The 22,122-nt window shown below is 42.6% G+C and overlaps 1 protein-coding gene across 2 annotated transcripts in view; it reads right to left on the reverse strand.

Moving 5' to 3' along the window:
• The window catches only part of rftn1b (raftlin, lipid raft linker 1b), a 123,300-nt gene that overhangs the window by 45,765 nt on the left and 55,413 nt on the right, over nt 1-22,122 (reverse strand). The window contains exons 3-5 of one of the 2 annotated variants that reach the window (XM_072692439.1): nt 15,492-15,600; nt 10,940-11,333; nt 2,123-2,326 (exon numbers count right to left, since the gene is read on the reverse strand). In XM_072692439.1, the coding sequence (XP_072548540.1) occupies nt 2,123-2,326; nt 10,940-11,333; nt 15,492-15,600 (707 nt within the window). Of the gene's footprint in view, nt 1-2,122; nt 2,327-10,939; nt 11,337-15,491; nt 15,601-22,122 lie in introns of both variants that reach the window. The other variant, XM_072692438.1, reaches the window with a different exon arrangement.

Raw genomic sequence — 22,122 nt, forward strand, 5'->3', positions numbered from 1 at the left:
CTTGTTGATGTTTGCTGTGAGCCTACACATTCAAAGTGCACCGGGGAGACTTCCTCTCATTAGGCATTCAAAGACTAGACTGAAAAAAACCCACAAGAGCTAAATTTGGAGCCATGTGGACCATGTGATCTGCAGTCTGATAATGCATGCGCCTTTTCCTCCTGCAATTAGACGCCCATAAAAAAAAGAAGAAGAAGAAGGAGTGCACACACTCCCGTTGCTTTGATATCACGTCGTTCCTCAACAACTCCACAGGACTCTTCAAACGCCTCCCTCCCCTTTTTGCGCTCCGTCTCTCGCTTAATGCTGCACCTGCGCTCGACTCCGAGCCCAACGGGTCCTCCGGAGCTAATTGGCGGGGTTATCCTGAAGTATTTTCATTTTAAGCACAGGTAGGTGATTTATGTTGCTCCTCAGCGACTACAGAGCCGGTCCAGGGTTGCCACGGGGACGCCATCCGTTGTATTTCTATCGGAGCTGCTCGGGGCCAGCCTCTTTTTGTGGAAATTATCTAACGAGAAGTTGACGTTGATGAATTGCCGTTGTCGGGAACATCCCGGCGCCATATTGTTCCCACAAAAAGGTCTGAAATTTTCTGGATGATGACAAATGTCTTCTTCTAAGAGCAGAGTCCCTCCTGTGGTTTTACCCAACCACACAAAGCCTCCTACATGAGGACGGCCCCGAACGTCAGGAGGCCTAACTCGAATCGCCAGGCTGTTTCTCCTTAATGGAAATGCAGTCAAATAACACCTCTTTGTTTCTGATGCCTTTCTTGATTGCACATTCAAAATGCATTGTGAGCTTCTAGCCACCGGCACTCAGGTGAACTTAATTTGAAAGGCACTACGGCGAAATGTTTAATTATTGAGACAGAAAGTAAAGCAGGGTGCGCTAATTTCGTCGAGTTAATTGTATGTTATTATAATTGCTGATCCATTCATTTGCAGACACATTAATGAATTTAATGCTATAATCACTTGCAAAGCAGAGGCAATGCAGAAAGGGATCAAAATCAATGCCCTAAACAAAGTATGAGTCATTTTCCAGTCAAAACAGACATTAACTGTCTGAGACTTCAATTTTCAAGGACTTTCAAGGACTCTTTGTCGAAATTAGTTAAAATTTCCTGTAACCCCCTTTTCTCAAAATCTACTACCAGTTAACCCACCTGTTCATAGCTCCCCCTAGCACCAGCAATGCTCCCGACACTAGCAGGGTAAGGAATTAACACATGACTCCTATGACACATACAATGCCGGCCACCGCCTTTTTTTCAAAAGAAATGGGTCCCCAGCTCCGCCACACACCAGTTAGCGGATGCCTGTGCCAGCCAGCATCGCTGATGAAGAGAGAGAGCGCCACCTACCCACCCAGAGAGAGCATGGCCAATTGTGCTCTCTCAGAATCCGGCTGCTGATGGCAAATTGGCATGGCTCAGGGTTCGAACTCATGACCCCCGGGCCATTGTAGAAAGCACATTATACCGCTGAGAAAGCTTCTCAACAAATCTCAAAACCAAGCTCCAACCAAGCTTCAGCTATGAGAATATCTACAAAGGGTTCTGGCCATCCTTCCACTATGAGAAGATGACTCTACACTGTAGGTCTGAAAGGATGAGGGGCTGACTAAGAAGATCTTGCTGCAGAAAGGACAAGCAGGATAAAGGACTTGGCCTACTAAGGCTGAACTTTGGAGGTGTGGAAAAATCTCCCCCACCACCATGTTTAACAGATGAGGTGGTATGCTTTGGATCTCGGGAAGAAGGTGTGGGAACATTTCTCTGTAGATTTCTGCAGGAACACTGCTGGTTCACTGAATAACTTTAACTTATTGGACATTCTGACTGGAAATCAACTAGACGATGGGTGTTCTTTGACTCCAGCACTGTACTGACTGTATTTACATTTATTTTCTTTGCATAATCACATAGCTAATTATATCTAATAATGAATTACATTCATATTAAATTCTCATTCTGACTTTATTCTGAAAAAACAAAAACAAATGGCACTGTGATTTAAAAGGGTTAAATCTCTCTCTCTTGCTCTGTTACCCCCTTTCTTTACCCCCTACCATTCGTATTAATGGACTAATGGAATGCACTAATGGAAAACCTCACCGTTGTCGTTGCCCAGATGGAAGTATCCGTCCACCAGCGATGCCCCACTGTTGAAGTGCTGGGTCATGTGGTCCAGCCAGTTGGCCTCGACGGCGCGGGCTCCCCCCTCCCTTGGCTGCACCCTCAGGGGCACCTTCACTGTGTAATACTTCAGCGGGTTCCGCTGGCCGCCCGGGTAGTTAAACAGGCCGAAAAGCTCAGCGCCTGTGAAAGACAAGGGAAACAAAAACACTGTCATTAAACACCACAGCGCAGAAATGCCTCGTGGCACCTTCAGATGATCCTTGTAAGTTTACCACAACAACGTTGTCCTTGGTCGGCTGACAAAGTCATGAACACAAGTGGTGCATTTAGATGAATAAAAGATAAAAGCCCTTCATTACCCGGGTCTGGTTTCACACTTACATTTAAAGCAACACACTTATCCATAGCAAATTACATCTGAATCTGAGTCAGGTTACTGAATCAGCTTACACTGGTGGGAGAATGTAGAGTTAGGAGTCTTGTCCAAAGACTTTCATTGGTGCAGTAACTGATTACATTGAATTAACTCAACTTAGTTTAGTCAAAAGTTTGACTAACTCAAGTTTTACTTCTGCATCTCTGGTCAAAAACACACATTAACAAATGAGCTGCAGCTGAAACTGATTAAATATTGTGTAAGATTTGTGTACTCTTCATTTCCATATGTAGGTAATCCCCCCAACCCCCTCTCTTTCACTCTTGACTGGAAGGCTTTTGCTGCTTTCAACTTAAGACCACTTCACACTTGATGAGCAGCAGTTAGACCATAGGGCCGGTCTGGAGCTGTACAAGTACACTACATAAAAACACAGTTCTGAGTAAATTCATCTTTCCTTTCTTTCTTGGACACAGAAATGGGTGTGGTTTCACAGCTCCAGAGTAACTGGAGCAACTGTCTAACAGTCTGCTTCTCAAGAGATCAAAAGTTCAAGTAACTACTATGAAATATACAGTAACTACTATAAATTATACAGTAACTACTATGAACTATTCAGCAACATATGACCAATACCATGCATTATTCATGCAAATTATTCAGTGAATTATGTGAATTATACAGTATCTACTATGAGTTATTTAGTAACTAATCTGAATTATTTAGTATCTACTTTGAATTATTCAGTAAGTACTATGAATTATTCAGCATCTAACATGCATCATTCAGTACTATAAATTATTCATATGTACTTTGAATTAATCAGTAACAACTGGATTTTTCAGTACGTACTATAAAATATTCTGGCTCTACTATGAATTATTTATCAGATACTATGAAGTATTCAGTATAAATTAATAAATTATTCGGCTGCATGTTCTGTCTTGTTTCTGGTTGATTTCTATTATTTTTCATTGTAGTTTTTCTTTTTTCTTTCTTTGACAGTTTCATTTACAGTTTGTAGTTTTTACCATTTTAATTTACAAATATGGATTTGCCTAGATTGAACAGATTGCCTGACTTCAAAACTAAATGATTTAGGCTAAACAAATGGCTTGGACAAAACAAGCTGCAGAATAAGGCAAGGCAATGGATAGCCAGACTTCACTAGACACTGCTGAGAATTGCAAAACCCCGTCTGCCCGTGCCTTGACTCCTGATATGGAATTTGTCCATGTCTTTTGGAATGACCATAATAAACAGCATACACGCAGAATGGCACGTGTGCTTCGGCATGAGGGCGCCTGGCTGAAACCTATTACAAACCTTTTACAGAGATGTTAAAGGTGCCCTTTATGCCAGTGGAGCCAAAGAGCATGAAATATTCAATAATAGCCATGCTAGCGGTGCTCTGGTTGACCAGGTCTACGGCTTCGGTTCATAGCTATTCAATTATGCTCTTGGCAGCTGCGTCCTGTTCCAGCGCTCGCTCTCAGGATGCGGTTCAGCAATTAATTGATCCCATTTCCAAAGGGAAAGGAGGGTAACTAATTAGTTAAATCAGTTGATGCGGCGTTAGCTGGAGTGAGTGCTTAGGGTAGGCAGGCCACTGCAGACTCTGCGTGGTGACTACAGGGCCCCCTTTTTTTCTGACGTCGTTCTGCTTTAGCTGGACACTGAATTAGTCTTTCCGTCTGAAAGAAAGTGCACCTAATGGATTCAAATAGGCTATGATGAATTTGTTTGTGTGCTTCGAGCCGGCCTCACTCGGCCGCTCCCTTTTCAAATCCATATAAGAACTAATGGCTATTTGACCGAAAAGATAAATACAGATGCACTTTGGCTCTGGCAGCGGCCGCTCAGATTGCCACTGGCTGCGCAGAGCCATTTACTGTCTCTCTAAGGGACCAATGCAAAGCAAATGAGAGAACAGGATGTTTTTCACCCACCCACACACACACACACACACTCAGTCACACAGTCAGTCACACACACACACACACACGATCAGAAACCGTCATGCCTCGCTTGCCACGCTTCCCTGTCAAACATACAGTCAGGCAGTATGAATCATTAATTGTAATTTCTCTTCAGCTCTGGATGAGTGATGTGACACGCAGGCAGTAAATTCACAGCTCCGTCAGAGGCCTCGTCCCACGACCAGCTGTACATATATCACCACACCAACGTCCAACGCAGCAGCACTAGCACAGAGCGGCATACAAAACCAGCTTATCCTTGTAAATTTAATAGAATAAGGCAGGAGCCCAGTGAACAAGACCAACTGGAAACGGCCTAGTTTGGCTGGACCAGCACCGGTCCAGCAAGTGGCCAGCGAGTGTCTACAGTACAGGATGCACCTTAAAAACAGCAGCTACAGACGTCATAGCTTTGTGCAAACAGGCTCATAAAGTGGATCCTCCTTCATTCTCCTTCCACCTTCCCAAAAAAATAGCTGGCATGAGGTCGATGCTTGCCTTTTTGGATGAGCAGCTACTCTTGGCATCTTAAATAGCTCCTTACTTCCTATATAGTTCACCACACAGGACACAAGACTATGGCTTCTACACCCAAATACAGCATTCAATGCCTGTGGCTGAATGTAAGGCGTCATATAAGACAAATAATAGCCAAAGCTGCTGTTGTATGGAGCCATTGAGATACAGTCTAATTCTGAACCTGAAGACATTCTGCTCATCTGTTTTATCCGCAGTGTGAAAAGTCTCACCTGGCGTGTGTAGCTGCATAGCTGTCATGAGAGAAACTCATCTCAAACTCATCTGAATATTAAAGCTTTTTTATTTGGTAGTATTTACTGTCAGTTATTTAGGATCTATGTGGTAGAGGTGACTCTACCCCAGGTTCGAGCACTGGGTTATTGATGACAGAGTTGTAGGTTTGATAACCAGCTCTTAACCCTCTCTACTCCCTGGATACTGCTGTCATGCACAAATGGATTAAAGGTGAAAGTCAAATTCTATCAACGAGCATCTATGTTCAACACAGATGATTGTGTTTTTTTTTTTTCAATTAATTATCAACTATGATCAATTATTCAGTAATTACCTTTTAAACTACTAGGAAGTATTCAGTAGCTACTATAAGCATTAAGCAATTACTATAAATAATTCAGTACTACAGCAACTGCTATGTATTATTCAGAATCTACCATCAATTATTCAATATCAACTACTAATTATTTAGTATCTACTATGAAATATTCAGAATCCATAATCAATTATTCAGTAACTACTATGAAATATTCAGTATCTACTATGAATTATTTAATATCTACTATGACACTAAATAATTCAGTAACTATTATGAAGTATTTACATCTACTAAATAATATTCAGAATTTACCATCAATTATTCAGTATCAACTACTAATTATTTTGTATCTACTATGAAATATTCAGAATCCATAATCAATTATTCAGTATCAACTACGAATTATTTAATATCTACTATGAAACATTCAGAATCCATCATCAATTATTCAGTAACTAATAGGAATTATTTAGTATCTACTATTTATTATTCAGAATTTACCATCAATTATTCAGTATCTACCATGAATTATTCAGTATGTACTACAAATGATTCAGAACCTCCTCCAGATCTTTCATAACAAGAAATTATTCAGTAATAACGGTAATAACTACTATGAATGATCAATTATTCATCTGCTATGAATTCTTAATAATTTAACTATACTTATTTAGTAACTTATAATTATTCAGTATCTGATACAAATGACTCAGAAGCACCTTACAATTATTTTGTATTAATAAAAAATTATTCAGTTATAATTATAAAATATTTAGTATCTACTGTAAATTATTCAGTTTCAACTAGGAATTATTCAATCTCTGCTTTTAATTATTCAGTAATTACTATCAGTTATTCAGTATCTACAAAAAAAAATCCATTTATACAATTAACATTCACTAACTATTCTGAATTATTGGTACTGACTCTGAAACTATCTAAGTTATGTAGTTTTGAGAGGTGAGAACTGAAGCGTTGCCTTATTTACCGACCCTTGCATTTTAAAGGATTAACTTCTGAATCACGCTGCTTATAATGCCCGCTGTAATGCGGCTCTTATTTGGTTCAAAAGAAGAGATTCTGGCAGTGTTGGAAAAATTGCGCCTCTCGAAACATGAAAGGAGTCAGATGACAAGCTGGTTGCATGACGTTAGCTTAGCTACCTTGCAAGGAGAGCCTGTACTGTAAGTGCCGACATGCTGCTGCAAACAAGAAAACAAGCACATGAGCGCAATTACAAGCCTTCACATCTCTCAGCATCTCCGTCTGATCAGCAATCATCTCCATGACGGGGTCACAGCACTCCACATCAACGCAAAGCACTGCCAGAGAACATGACATTCCATCAGCCGCTTGCCTAATCCTCTCTATCTGAACTATTTCAATCAACACAAACACATTGCTAAATAAATCCCCCAAGTCTTGACCTCTGTCTTCTCTGGGGCTTAGAACTTCGGGAATATTTGGACATGATGTGTTTCCACACGACTGCACGTCAAACCATAAATAGTTTTCAATAAAACATTCTGACAGCTGGCCTGACTAACAGGCGGCTGTAGATCTTGTGTGGAGTTAGCTGTACTTTTTTTTACCTCATTTTTAATTAGTGACTTCATGCCCAAACTCAAACTCTGAACTCAAATGGGCTTCATTACATTTTCTTGGCAAGCTCTGTAAGATTTTGGTCATTCCCAGGGGTGTCAATAATGTGAATAAAGTATTAATAAAAAATGATGTGAATAAATAAAATATTATGTAAATAAATGCTTTTGGAAATTCAGTGTATCCTGAGGTCTCACAGTTTGATTTGCTTACTTTAGCACCATTAAGAATGATCAGTAATCAAAATTGACAGGGTTAGGTAGAAATGTCAGCCCCTCGGTATCGGGTGCCCTCCCCCAGGGCCCTCGATCCTGAGCCGCCGCCCAAAGGCCCAAATAAGGACTTCCGCCTTAGTTTCGTCACGTTCATGTTCATGTGTGTTTGGTTCTGTTCACTTGAATCGATTCGTGATTCAGTTCTGATTGTTCTTTGTCCTTTTGTTTGGTTCATGTGTTTCACCTGGGACTGGGGGTACTTAAGGAGCCTCAACACCGAGAATTGTATTGTTTTGAACCTTAAGGTCACCCGATAGGTTCCCCGTACAACTAAGGTGTGTTACGGTCAGCTTCGGCTCGGTATCCGCGTTCAGGAGCAGGTCACCCTGCTAACCACGCTATCAGTGAGGCTCGCTTGCTCAATGTCAGGTTTCACTAGCTACCCACATCCAAGCAAGGCGACCCACGCTCACGGCAGCACGCTGCGGTTCCAGGTTTGGTCAGCCTTGCTGTTTTGCCTAGTGGCTGGTTCCCCAGCTTTCCCCCTTTTGTCTTTATAGCGCCGGTTGAGCGTGACATAAGTTAACCCCTTGTTAACCCAGGCCCTGCCTGTAAGATTTTGTTCTTGTCCCCTTTTGTTCACACCAGCTCAGCCCCCAGCTCAGCCCCCAGTTCCACCCAGTCCCAGGTTCATTTCGCCCTCTCATTTGTCACGATTGTGTTGTCACGATTTGTGCCCTGAAAATTTGTCACAATTTGTGCCCTGAAAATTCCTGTTCGATTTTGCTTTTTCAACATGGAAAGTAGCCCTTCCCAATGGGAAAATCCCTAAATCACCAAATCATCATCTGCATTTCCTTCGGGATTAATAAAGTGCTAGCTTATCTTAAATGATCTTATCTTATCTTGAATGTAGCAATTAAAAGGTCAACAGGGTCAAAAATACCAAACTCAGCAAATAGTTGGTATGTCTGAGTGGTGAAATCACCAAACCTAGCAATCTTAGAGGGAAATCACCAAATACAGCAATAAGTTAATAATATCTGAGGGGGAAATCACCAAACTCAGCATTTAGTTGAAATGTTTGAGAGGGAAAAATCACCAAACACAACAATTTGTTGGAAGGTTTTAGAGGAGCAATAATCAAACTCAGCAATTAGTTACAATATCGGAGGGAAAATCCCAAACTCAGCAATTAGTTAGAAGGTTTAAGTGGTAAAATCACCATCTGAGGAGGGAAATCCCAAACTCAGCAGTTAGTTAGAAGGTTTGTGAAGGGCAAAATGACCTAACTCAGCAATTAATTATAATATCTGAGGGGGCAATCCCAAACTCAGCAGTTAGTTAGAAGGTTTGAGGGGGAAATCACTAAACTCAGCAATTAGTAGATCTGAGACTGGAAATAACCAAACTCAGCAATAAGTTGAAAAGTTTGAGAAGGTAAAATAGTCAAATTCTGCAAATAGTTAAAGGGTTTAAGTGGTAAAATCAACAAACTCAGCAATTTATTGGAAGGTTTTAGAGGAGCATTCATCAAATTCAGCAATTAAATATAATATCTGAGAGAAAAATCCCAAATTCAACAAATAGCTAGTAGGTCTGAGACTAGAAATAACCAAATCCAGCAATACTATGAAAAGTTTGGGAGGGAAAAATTGTCAAATTCTGCAAGTAGTTAAAAGGATTAGGTAAAAATCTTAGCAACTTTGAAAAGATCTGAAGGGGAAATCCCAAAACTCAGGAATTGGTATGAAGGTTTAAGCAGGGATATCACTAAACTCAACAATTAGTTGGCATGTTTAAGTGGGGAAATCACTAAACCAACAATGAGTATGAGCCTAGAGTTGAAAATGATTCAACTGTGCTGCACATTGATAGAATAGAGCAAATAAATATCAGCTGTCTGGTTGAACCTGTGGACTGGGTTCAGAAGCACTGCTCTAAGATAAAGCTGTACTGCATTGATTGACAACAGCTTTTGGCAGGGGTCATGGCACCACTGCCTGGGCAGGATTGGTGCAGTGTGTGGGCCGCTGGTGGTAGCAGCGGGATCACTCTGCTCCTGAAGCTGATGCCTCCCCATCCAGATGGACCCCAAGCTGCCACCGCGAGCGTCCCAGCATGCCTGGTTCACTCTACATGGCATACGGCACGCACAATGCCACATTTTCTGGAAAAAAGGAATCTCCAGGACTCTTTCACAAACGGCAAGGACGAGGACTGCCATCTGGTTTTTCCACAAAAAACAGGCTGAACAAAGCCCTATTTAAAACCCGCTGTGTGTTTGTTGGAAATGCCAGGGCTGCCTTCCATTCTTCATGCTATTGTGTGTGTGTGTCCGACGAGCAACAGTACATTTAGTAGGGAATTAAGGGTTTGAATGCTGAGGACGCACGCAGGGCGAATAGATGCTAACAGTATGTGATGTTCCATAATCTACACTTCAGAAGTTAGAGAATAATAGAAGGTCTCATCATCTAATGCTGAAACATCAAAGAGCTTCCCTGAAGACAGAGGATTGGGCGGATCATCTCTCGTCGTAATCACTTCCACAAAAAAGATTTTTTTCTTTTTGAAATGAGAGATTTTGAAGGGGAAGATATTTCTGAAGGCTCGCCAACCCGGGACTGTAAAAGCTCACTAGTGTGAGAAGTCTATAAACAAACAGAAGACTTGACTAAGATTAACTGCAGCAGTGTTTCTCAGTCCCGGAATACCCCTGCTCTACATTTTGGAGTTCGCCCTGCTTTTAAACACTCACTTCAACTCAGGAATGATTTGTTAATTAGCTCATTAGCCTCTTGAAGTCTTAGCAGGGTTGCCAGGTGCCTGGTTTTGGACCGGACAGTCCAAGTCTGGGCTCCGTTGTGTGCAGATTGAGTACATAGGTAAAGTTAGGGTATGTTACTGAAGGGTTTGATATATATAATGAGGTAAGTGTACCTGTTACTTCTTAATTTATGTATTAAAAAAGAAACTTTTCATTACATATGCATCTGTATTATGCATGGGTTAGCCTTCAGAAGACACATGACAAAGGTTTGTACTTCCATGCCAGTACATAAGTAGATACTCCCACTCATCTCCATATCTGCCTGGTTGAAACCTGGCAATCCTAAGATCATAGGCCATTTTTTTTCTGGTGAGTTCATCTGCCTTTCAAACAGAACACCTTGGTCATAGCTGGTGAAATTCTTCCCATATTGATAAGCTGTCAAATGACCATTAGACTGGACCATGAGGCAATAAAAGAAGGTAGCCTTGTCTGACAAGGCCTATTTTCTTTCATGTCGCTTGGATGTCCAGCTATGTGTGCACCATGTACTTGTAGGATGCGCTGGACATGCAACTGATAACTGACTGGAGTTAAAGGATCTGCTGCTATCATCTTTGTGCAAAATACTTAATGTTTATAATCCATGAATGAAATGACTGCTACTAATTAAACTACTGGGGTAAGCCCTGTAATTACAAGAGTGACCAACGAACATCTGGATTTGCAAATGAGTCCTTCGGTACACCAACAAAAATAACAAGTAATCTTCTCACCACTCTTGGCTAGGGATGGCCTGTCCGCTTTCTCAGCCGTCTCTGCGTCTTTGACCTTGTTGTTGTTGTGCAAAGGCGTATCCTCCTGTCCCTCACTGGGCTCGGGCGTCAATGCGATGGATGTCCCATCTGAAAGAGCATCTCCACCTGCTTCCTTTGACGCTTTTGCTTCTTCCGTCTCTGTCTGGCTGCCCCAGTCCTCGGCTACTTGGTCGGGGTCGCCCTGGTGGCTGGGACTGGCCGTTAGCTCGGAGCCGCGCAGCGAGCTGGGACTGGAGTGGAGCGAGAGCGATGGCTCGCCTCCATCTGCTCGTCCTGCCGCGTGGGGGTGCAGGCCGGCAGGCTCCTGGATGAAGCCAGCAAACACAATGCCCTGGTCTGCTGCGTCCTGAATCTGCTGGAGGTAGACAGAAATCCACCAGATGACACTCTGCATAAAACACTGATTACGAATGTCAGCCTTCAAATGAAAAGTAATAGATAACAGTATGTTGTATAGCTAAAAACAGTAGCAGCAGCATGTGTGTGTTGTGGGGTGCGCTGTATGTTGTGGGATGCGCTGTGTGTTGTGGGATGTGCTTTATGTTGTGGGATGCGCTGTATGTTGTGGGATGTGCTGTGTGTTGTGGGATGCGCTGTATGTTGTGGGATGTGCTGTATGTTGTGGGATGCGCTGTGTGTTGTGGGATGCGCTGTATGTTGTGGGATGTGCTGTATGTTGTGGGATGCGCTGTATGTTGTGGGATGCGCTGTATGTTGTGGAATGCGCTGTATGTTGTGGGATGCGCTGTGTGTTGTGGGATGTGCTGTATGTTGTGGGATGCGCTGTGTGTTGTGGGATGCGCTGTATGTTGTGGGATGCGCTGTATGTTGTGGGGTGCGCTGTGTGTTGTGGGATGCGCTGTATGTTGTGGGATGCGCTGTGTGTTGTGGGATGTGCAGTATGTTGTGGGATGTGCAGTATGTTGTGGGATGCGCTGTATGTTGTGGGATGCGCTGTATGTTGTGGGATGCGCTGTATGTTGTGGGATGCGCTGTGTGTTGTGGGATGTGCAGTATGTTGTGGGATGTGCAGTATGTTGTGGGATGCGCTGTATGTTGTGGGATGTGCTGTGTGTTGTGGGATGCGCTATATGTTGTGGGATGTGCAGTATGTTGTGGGATGTGCAGTATGTTGTGGGATGCGCTGTATGTTGTGGGATGTGCTGTGTGTTGTGGGATGCGCTATATGTTGTGGGATGCGCTGTGTGTTGTGGGATGTCACTCAAAGCTGAACTTTCCAATTCCATAGGTGGGACTGTACTTGTGAGAGGGTTAAGACAAGTCTGTAATTTATTAGGCAATACTACACTAGTATACCAGTGCTAACACTAACACACATTGCTAATTATTGCCTCAATTTGTTTACTTTTTAACAACATTAGTCTCAGTGCTCCAGTGGAAAACTTCAGACACAAAATATTGATTGTCACTGACTGGAGAAAGGCAAAAAAAAAGATTTTTCACCAAACTTCAGATTTAAAGTGGAATTCCACTACATATTTTCAAAGCTGTTGAGATGTAAACAAAGTAATTCAGATTGTTTTGGTGTGAAATGGTTCATTATAGAGAAACTTACTAAGTGGAGTTATGGAATAACTACATTTAAGGAGGAGGAAAATGCCTGAAACCTGTCCTCCCTAATCTAACATCCTATAAATTCCCTCTCTACCTTGTTCATGTATCTATGACAAGTCTTCGCAACATTCCACCACCCCGTCACCTCCCTTTTAACCTTGTCATCGATCATTCCCCCCTCTTATTCAACTTATCAGAGGGGAGAATGGTTCCTATCACATGCAAAAGCCACTCAAACTCCAGCTCAAAATTCCTTTAGGTCCCTACCCCCCTCTCTTACAGTCTTCTCTCAAATCATCGTAAGCTGCCGCACTAGCAAAACCGAGCTATGCAATAACTGCAGTTATGGGAGTAGGAACAAGGCTGAAGTTCCCTCCCCATCTCCTTCCACTAATCCAATCTTTCAGTCCTGGCTCCATTTATCAAAGGGGGGTCTGGCCTTCTAGCTCAAAGCAGCCCAGGTTTTTAGAGTTCCCTCACTCTGACACTCACACTTGCTCCTTACATACCATAATCATATGCTGATGGCATGGTCTGAATTAGCATGCTCAGACTTCTGTACAGGGGTACCAGGGGTCATCATGACTACAACAATAATTCTGCCATTTTAATAACTATCAGAACCCACCAGTGAACCTGTACATCTGTCTTCAGTTATATATGTCATGATGATGGTAAAATAGTGGTGAACACAAACACAAGACGGTTCACTGCATGCACCTTTCCACCACATGGTAAAACAGTGTCTGGGGCAGCAGTCAGTGCATTCATAACCATTTAGTACAATAACTGTCTGTGAGGGAGCTTTGAGAGGCATTAAACTCTTTAGGTGTCTGGTCCTGGTCCCATTTACCACCACTGCAAACAATTCTGACTCTCCAAAATTCTCTATAATGGAGCATTTGCCTTATTTATATTCTTCCAGATATATTTCTATTATTATATTACAAATATTACTGTTAATAGTATAATTATACTTTTTATTATATATAACATATTTAAATGATTAAATATTTTATAAAAAGGTATTGCATATAGCTTAGGTAGACATGCCTGATGACAGCTGCCTTTTACTTAAGTGTTAAAAGTAGATTTAAATGGGTTTAAGCATCCTAGTAGTTCTTTGGGCTGTTATAATGCTATACAAAACCACTGTATTTTTAAGAGTCTGTGACATTGACTACAGAATGGAAAGGGGAGAAAACCAGTGACACATTCACACACTCTTTAAAGAGACCTCTGAGCAATATTATTGAAGAACCATATAACTGTAGTGGGGGGGGGGGTATATAAAGATGCTGTTCTTATAAAGATATAAAGAACAGCATCTTTATATACACCCCCCCCCCCCACTACAGTTGTGGATTGCAGTTTGCACATTCAGACACTTTTAAATGACTCTGTTTACACGAGCATTTCTGGACAAGCTGGGATATCCTGAACCATCCCTAAAAAGTAAAAGAAGCATGTGGACTCAAGTGGTCCAGTAATATTACAGGAATTCACACAAATATGACTCAGGTTACACATCAATACACAGTTCTTATGAGTGTTATACTTCCTGCTTCACCAAAGCTACATAGTGCAGTTAGCAGCATGCTGAGCCTGGAGTAACAACAACTGTGATGCTATTCTCCTTTATACAGTCAGTGAAGCACCTACATGACTTTGAAGCTGCTATTTTAAACCCTTTACGAAGGAAAGCTTATAATATAAGGTTCATAATTACTCAGTAACTACAGAGACGTCTGTGCACACTGGTGGGGCTATTCTCTGGTAATAGACGATTGTAATAACACTTTCTGGCCCGCCAGCTGTTGAAGGATTTATGGTAAAACTGCTACACAATGTTGCTTTAATGAACCTTCACTTAATTTAAATATGGTTCTTTATGGAAACAAATGTGGTTCTTATGTGGCATTGCTCAAAGAACCCTTTGCAGGACCGTTTGCGGGTATAAGAGTGTAGAGCTTTACGTTATGTCAGTCACTGTAAGAGGTTTATACAGGTGTCTTGTAAACCTATGAAGTGTAGGCTGCCTGTCGTAATAGCCCTGCCAGCTCTGCTTACAGTAAAAACGTCAAGCACAGTGTCCAAAACAATTATTTACCCACCCAGCTGCCCCTCCCTCCCTGTAGCGGGGGGCGTTCGGTATTAACGACGTCTGATTAGAATGGCTGCAGTCCACCAGGGCTCGCTGCGCTCTCCGCGTGGTGAGGAAAAAATCGACCAAGCGCATCTGCCCCTTTATTGTCAGTTAGCATTCGGAGGCCAATATTTGAATTCTCATCAAATGAAATTGAATTGTTAACTGTCAAGGAATGCTAATGACGCCATTTTCCATTCTGCTGCTTTAATAAAAGCCGGCCCGAGGCCTCAGACGGCGCTATCTCCGCCTGATGCCTCCGCCGACAGCAGGAGAATCACTCTGGCGGGATGCGGCAGTTTATTCTGTCGAAAATTAAACCGCGGAACAGGGCCCGTCCTTTCCAATTGCATTGTTTAATACATATTGAACATTTACGCCCAGGGTACCGTCATTATATTCTCCAACAATAAGGCAAATGAAATTGCAGAGATAAGAAACCATTCCTCTATCGCTCTTCGGGGGTGATAGCAATTCCTTCGTCAGAGGAAGGGCAGTGAATCATTTCCGCTTTTTTTTTTTCCGATGCAGGGGAAGGAAGATTGATGTGCCGACGCTTCATTGAGATTAATAACACTGAAGATATGCACATCAGAGCGGCGGGTTCACGCAGATACTGAACCATAGTGGCCCCCCCTGCTTTCCAATATCAATCCATTCAGGCGATGAATGATGACTGTGTGGATTCAGATTACTGTTTTACACTCATTCATATGGACAGTGCGTCTGGATCTGATACCCGACAGCAGTGTGTGGCTGTGTGGCGCTCGGACAAAAGGACCAGCTTACTTTTTTCACGTAGCCCTGGATGTGCTCTGGGGTTGGGACGTGGTCCGCGCTGAGACACTCCTCCAGCTTCAGGTGGTAAGGCTCGAAGTCTGCCGGACTCTTCTCAGAACTGAGAAGAAATGAGAGGGGAAATGACTCATTAATGTAGGACAACCTGAGACATCCCAGTGTGACCATTATTGTGCTGAGTTACATCACAGGAGGTGTCCCTTTGTCTTCTTCCACTTTTTGTCCCTCTCTATCTTTCGTCCTCTTGTCCCTCTGCAGCTTTCCGTCCCTGTCCCCCACTCTACCACTCTCTCTCCACTTTTTGCCCTCTGTCTCTCTCTCTCTCTCTCTCTCTAACTCTATCTTTTGTCCTCTTGTCCCTCTTCAGTTCTCTTCCAGTTTCCGTTCCCCTTCTTTCTCTCTCGTTCACTCTCTCTCTCACTCTGTCCCTCTCTCTTCTTTCTCTCTTTATCTCTCTATTTCTCTTCCTCCCCCTCTCTGTCTTTGTCTCCTCCACTCTCCGTCCCCTCTCTCGTCCTTCTCCCTCTCTATTTTCTCTCCCCCGACAGCTTTCCGCCACTGTCCCCCACTCTACCACTCTCTCTCCACCTTTTGCCCTCTCTTTATCTCTCTCTCTCTCTCTCTCTCTGACTCTCCCCGTTCCCCATCTTTCTCTCTCGTTTACTCTCTCTCCCTCTCTTTTACTCTCTCCAATTTCCCCCTCTCTGTCCTCTCTCTCTTCTTTCTCTCTCCATCTTCTCTTCCTCTCTCTCTCTGTCTCCAACCTCCACTGTAGAACTCTCTCTCTTTGTCTCCTCCACTCTCCGTCCCCTCTCTCGTCTTTCTCCCTCTCTTTTTAACTCTCTCTTTTCTCTTCCCCGACAGCTTTCCATCACTGTCCCCCACTCTACCACTCTCTCTCTCTCTCCACTTTTTGCCCTCTGTCTCTCTCTCTCTCTCTCTCTCTGAGAATTTCCCCACTGCAGGACTAATAAAGGATTATCTTATCTTATCTCTCTCCACTTTTTTCTCTCTCTCTCTCTCTCTCTCTCTCTCTCTCTCTCTCTCTCTCTCTCTAACTCTATCTTTTGTCCTCTTGTCCCTCTTCAGTTCTCTTCCAGTTTCCGTTCCCCATCTTTCTCTCTCGTTCACTCTCTCACTCCCTCTGTCCCTCTCTCTTCTTTCTCTCTTCATCTCTCTATCAGATTTCAAGATATCTACTGCTCCAATTCAACAAGATTGTTTGGTCTGATTGTGTGATTCTGGCATATTGAGTATTCACACATTATTTTCCCATAGGAATGAATGGGGTGCTGTAAATAAGTGCTAAGTGCACAGCTACTTATCTCACAATGATCCAAATACACTAGTAACACCCAACCCACCACATGCAGTACCACAGCAATCACCTGTGTGTATGTAACAGAAAAACCATCAGTTCAGTCTCTGGAGTTGAGAAGTCTGATGGCTTGGGGGAAGAAGCTATTGCAGAGTCTGGTTGTGTTGGACTGGATGCTGCGGTACCTTCTTCCTGATGGCAGGAGGGAGAACAGTCTGTGTGTCTGGGGTTTCTAATGAAGTGGCTGGTGGCATGTAAACAAAAGGATTTCTGTGTGTTTCTGTGTGTGTTCATGAGCTCAGTCCACAGTCACAGTTCACTGAAAGCCATAGATCATCTCTTTTGTGTGATGCTAACTGACTATTACTCACTTAAAACTATTATTAGCACCTAGCCTACTTTTTTACCTCCTTAATTATGGCTAATATACTTTGCAAAGCAAAACGACATTGTTATCCAATTCATATTGTTCTTATTTGTTGGACAGATTTTTGCCATGTAACCCGTCCCACAGATTTCGTGCCCACCTATTTATTTCACAACGGTCTAAATACCACATACTTGACCAATAATACTCAACCAACCACATGGGGTACCACAGCAACCACTCAACAACATGTTTGCAATAGGTAGGTCTGTACACCAGCAAGCTGGGGTTTCTAATAAAGTGGCTGGTGGCATGTAAACAAGAGGATTTCTGTGTATTCATGAGCTCAGTCCACAGTCACAGCTCACTGGACATTCCTATTCGTGAGCTCAGTGGCTGAAAAATAGTGAAGGACTTTGACTTAGCGCTGGCACCAGTTGAGCTAAATGAAGCTTCGCATGACCAACCCAAACATATTCCAGTACTCCTGCATTGCGTCTTCCCCCCTGTTTCCACTTTCATAGTGGAATGACTTTCCTGATTCTGCTCCTGATCAAGTGTCCTACACTTTATTTACGATGTTCTGCAGTGCTCAATATTGCTCAGCGTCAGTGGAAGTACATTGCTAGACTCATACTTCCGTCTGCAAATTTCATATTTTCTTTGCTTCTCCAACAATGGCTCTTTGTCAGAGCCCCTTTGCAGCTGCTTGCTCTTCAAAGCAATTCAAAAAGCTTTATTAAAGGCACGAAACCACACGGCCTGATAAAACACGGCCTGTGCATAATTCAGTGGTGTGCATTTACAAATGCAGACAAATACTGGCATTATTTAATAAAAAGGATTTAAAAGAAGCTCGCTCGCGACGGATAAAGATCAGTAAATCCGTCACCCGACTGAAGAGGAAAATAAGAAAACAGAAGCTAGTCAGCTCAGTATTCTTCAGCTTAGCGTCTTCTGAGCTCTGCTCCTATGGAAGAAACATACATGGGTGATTCGTCAGTTTGGGGAAATTTACATTTACATTTACGGCATTTAGCTTAGCTTACACTTCCAAGGTTACTCGTATTAAAGAGGCAGGCCAATGCAGAGTTAGGAGTCTTGCCCAAGGACTCTTTCCATCTCCTTTGAGAACTCACTGGTCACTCCATCTACAGAAGCCCAAAGCATTGGTGTAGTCACGAATGATCAGTTCTCGTTCTCAAGTCATGTTGCAAATCCTGCAGATTTCTTCTGTACAACATCTGGAGAATTCGACTCTTCCGCCACCCAGAAGCTTGGTTAGTCTCTTGTCACCTCAAGACTTGACCACTGCAGCTCCCTTCTGGCTGGTCTCCCTTTGTGCATCATCAGACCCCTGCAACTTATCCAGAATTCAGCGGCACGGGTCGTCTTCAATGTTCCTAAATTCAGCCATGTTCATCTCCTCCTCTGCTGCGTTCTCTCTTCACTGGCTTCCTGAAGCTGCTGCCTAGGTCATCAGATTCAAATCCCTGACTCTGGTCTACAAAGCCAAGACTGGACCAGCCAGCTCCTCCGTACTTGAGGGTGATGGTCAAAAGCTGATCTGCACCAAGAGCCCTTCCAGCTTCAAGTACGGCTCGGCTCGACCCGCCATCCTTTAAGATCCACAGAAGACGAGCGTCCAGACTTTTTTCTGTCCTGCACCGAAGTGGTGGAACGACCTTCCCCTGGGTGTCCGAACAGCAGAGTCCAACGCTCCCTGTCTTCAAACCCAGACTGAAGACCCTCCTCTTCTGAGAGAACTTGGGTGAATAGCAGAGTACAATGGTCTCCTTATTGACTTGTGTTTAGTCGAGTCTAAACTTAGAGGATCTTTGAATTTTTAGTCTATTCTAACTAGCTGAGGTTTTTCTTGAGTAAATAGTAAAGCTCTTTAGTAAGTCGCTCTGGAGAAGAGCATCTGCTAAATGCTGTAAATGTAAGTGTAAATCTATTGGCCTACAGCACCCAGACTGGGAATCAAACTCCGGACTCCCACATGGTGTAATATGTCACTGGCACATAGTGGTGTTATCTGTTGTGCCACACCAACCACATTTATGTCTCCAGATTCATGTTAGAAATGCTAATACCTAGGTTATAGGTAGGTATAATTTACTGCACCCGCAATAATAATCTGCACCAAAATTGAAACACCAACACTACTTTGGCCTTGTCCCCAATCTAGACTTTCAAAATTCTCTGCTTCAATAACAATTTAATAAGTGATCTATTTCTGAAAGAAATCCCAATGTGCATCATTTACATTTATATCTCTCCAACCTCCAAAATGTCGACAATTTATGACGCCCCAACATTATCACCATTACCGCAACACTGCCACCTTCTTCACTTTCAATGGAAGTCAATGTACAAAGATTCAATTTGGGGCATTTCTACTGGTCTGTTCATCATGATATTTTGGCACAATGTCAAGAACAACTAAAATTTGCCAAATTCAAATAATGTCAAGACGTCCTAACAATAAAGTGTGACATGAACATGGAGTATATTTAGTCGTTAAGGCAAAATGTTAGCGTAATTATGTGTATGTTATTTATTTGTCTTATGTGTTCATGTGAAAATCCATGATCTAGGGTTTTTTCTTTCCTTAAAAAAGTGACGATTGCCATTACAGCAACATGTGAACTTGCGGTGACGGTGATGACACCTGGGGATGGTACTGTCAGCTTTTTAGTTTCACCCTCAATATTCTTTTGACCTGTTTAGAAATAAAACAAAATGCGAACAACATCCTAAACCTATTCTGTACTGTTTTTTAGTAAATGTGTCCGTTAGAGAATACAGAAAAACACTGAAGGATAAAAAAGTAAGAGAACCATTTGCAATCATCTGGATTTTTTTCTGAATAAACGGTCACCCACTCATCCAGCCCGACCTGCTAGAAGACTGACTACTGGGGTCCCCTCTGCCTGCGTCAGACCAACTGCCACCCACCAGTCTGACCGCCGTGCTCCCCCACCACCCATGCCAGACCAGCTGCACACCCTCCCACCACTGCTACCTGTCTAATAACCATGCTTAAACCTGAATGGACTCTTAACTATCTGCCACTATTAATATCACCATTATTAGTCATCATTACGCTCATTACTCTTAACCTTTACTGCTATGCCTATTTTACGTTATACTACACCATCATTATTATATTATGATTATGATCAGAGCAGTTCAACAGTTTTTAGATGGTTTGGTCATTTTTATCAATAATTTATCAATAGTTCTGATCAGAGGAGGACGGGTCGGGTCCCCCTTGTGAGTCTTGGTTCCTCCCAAGGTTTCTTCCTCCAGCTCTGAGGGAGGTTTTGGCTGCTCTCTGGGAGTCTTAGGTTTTTTGTGTCTTCTTATGTTGTTGATCTCTTGTCTTTTTACTGATTACTGATTGTGTAAAGCTGGTTTGTGACAACGCCAGTTGTAAAAAGCGCTATACAAATAATTTTGATGATTTCTATGATCTATGATTAACCGCACTAAATAACCAGGGTCAACCCTGTGACCTTGGGTCGTATTTTCATTACAGCCACAAAACTACTAGTCATGGTACCGACACATGGTGACATTAACGGGCGTTTTTTAGTTTCACCATCAGTCTCTGTTTAACTTTAATTAACAAAACTTCCTAAAAGTAAAGTTCACTGTTTTTAGGCGTCAGTAGAGGCTTAGAGAAAGTGTGAGAAAGTAAGTGAACCCTTTGAAACTCCCTGGATTTCTGCACTTCTGTATGTGCTCAGTCTTGGTCATCATGGAGTCGTTAAGTCCTTAAAGTATGTACCACTGTTTTGCTGTAATTCAAGCTAAATCACAGCTTATTTTATCTTTCCTCAGTTAAAAAAGGTAAAAACGGCCCCTCAATTCAAGAATCCCCCACATAGAACTTGCATAGGGGCCAACACCCTTCCTCCATCCTGTTGACAACGGACACCCAGAAACCCACACAAGTCTGTTCCCTCTTCCTCTGTGTGTGTGTGTGTGTGTGTGTGTGTGTCTGTGTATGTGTGTGTGTGTGTGAGACAGACAGGATAGAGAATTCAACCTACTAGCCCAGCTAGACCCAGACTCACCTCGGCTACAGTACAACACACACACACACACACACACACACACACACACACACATCCACTGCAGGCAGAGATTCACACCTCCTGCCGACACACAGCCATCTGCTGCCTAAATACAGCTCCGCTCGTCTTGCCGTGTGACCGAGTCCCTGGACACACACTTAAAAATGCTCCTCCTGCCTTCACACACTTTCACTGAGGTAAAGTCAGAAGGTGAAGCCAGGCTAATCGGATTTACCCGAAACGAAGCGAACAAAGCCGGTCCCAAAGGCGCCTCAGCCTGAAGGAGTACCTCCCCACACAATGCTAACATGGCTAGCAGTGAATGCCAGAGATCATCTCTTTTGAATGATGCTAACTGGCTCTTATTAGCTTACATCTGGTGCTAGCTTTTAGCCTAATCTTTAGCGTCTTTTAATTATGGGTCCTTTCTTGTCGCTGTCAGGCAAAAAGGAAGAAGGAGAAGGAAAAAGCTTCTGAACTAATAAAAGTCGGCGTAAAAAGAAGGAGTCATTCTGGAGCATTTCTATTGGTCCATTCATCATCTACCTCCTGCACACTGCACAACACTGCACACACACACACACACACACACACACACACACACACACACACACACTCGCTCATTACCACATCCTCATCCTTCAGCGGCACACTTTAATATTTGTATATATATATAACATATATAACATATAACACATATAAGTAAACACATATATAGCCAGTTTGTGATGAGGTAGAAGAGTATACCCATACCAGTGATGCTGAACGTATGCGAGTAGAGCACAAAATTACTAATTAATGTTATTATTATTAATATTATTATTTATTATTATTATTGATGATATATAGTAA

Source organism: Salminus brasiliensis, chromosome 1 (genome assembly GCF_030463535.1).
Source record: "Salminus brasiliensis chromosome 1, fSalBra1.hap2, whole genome shotgun sequence".
NCBI classification, from domain to species: Eukaryota; Metazoa; Chordata; class Actinopteri; order Characiformes; family Bryconidae; genus Salminus; species Salminus brasiliensis.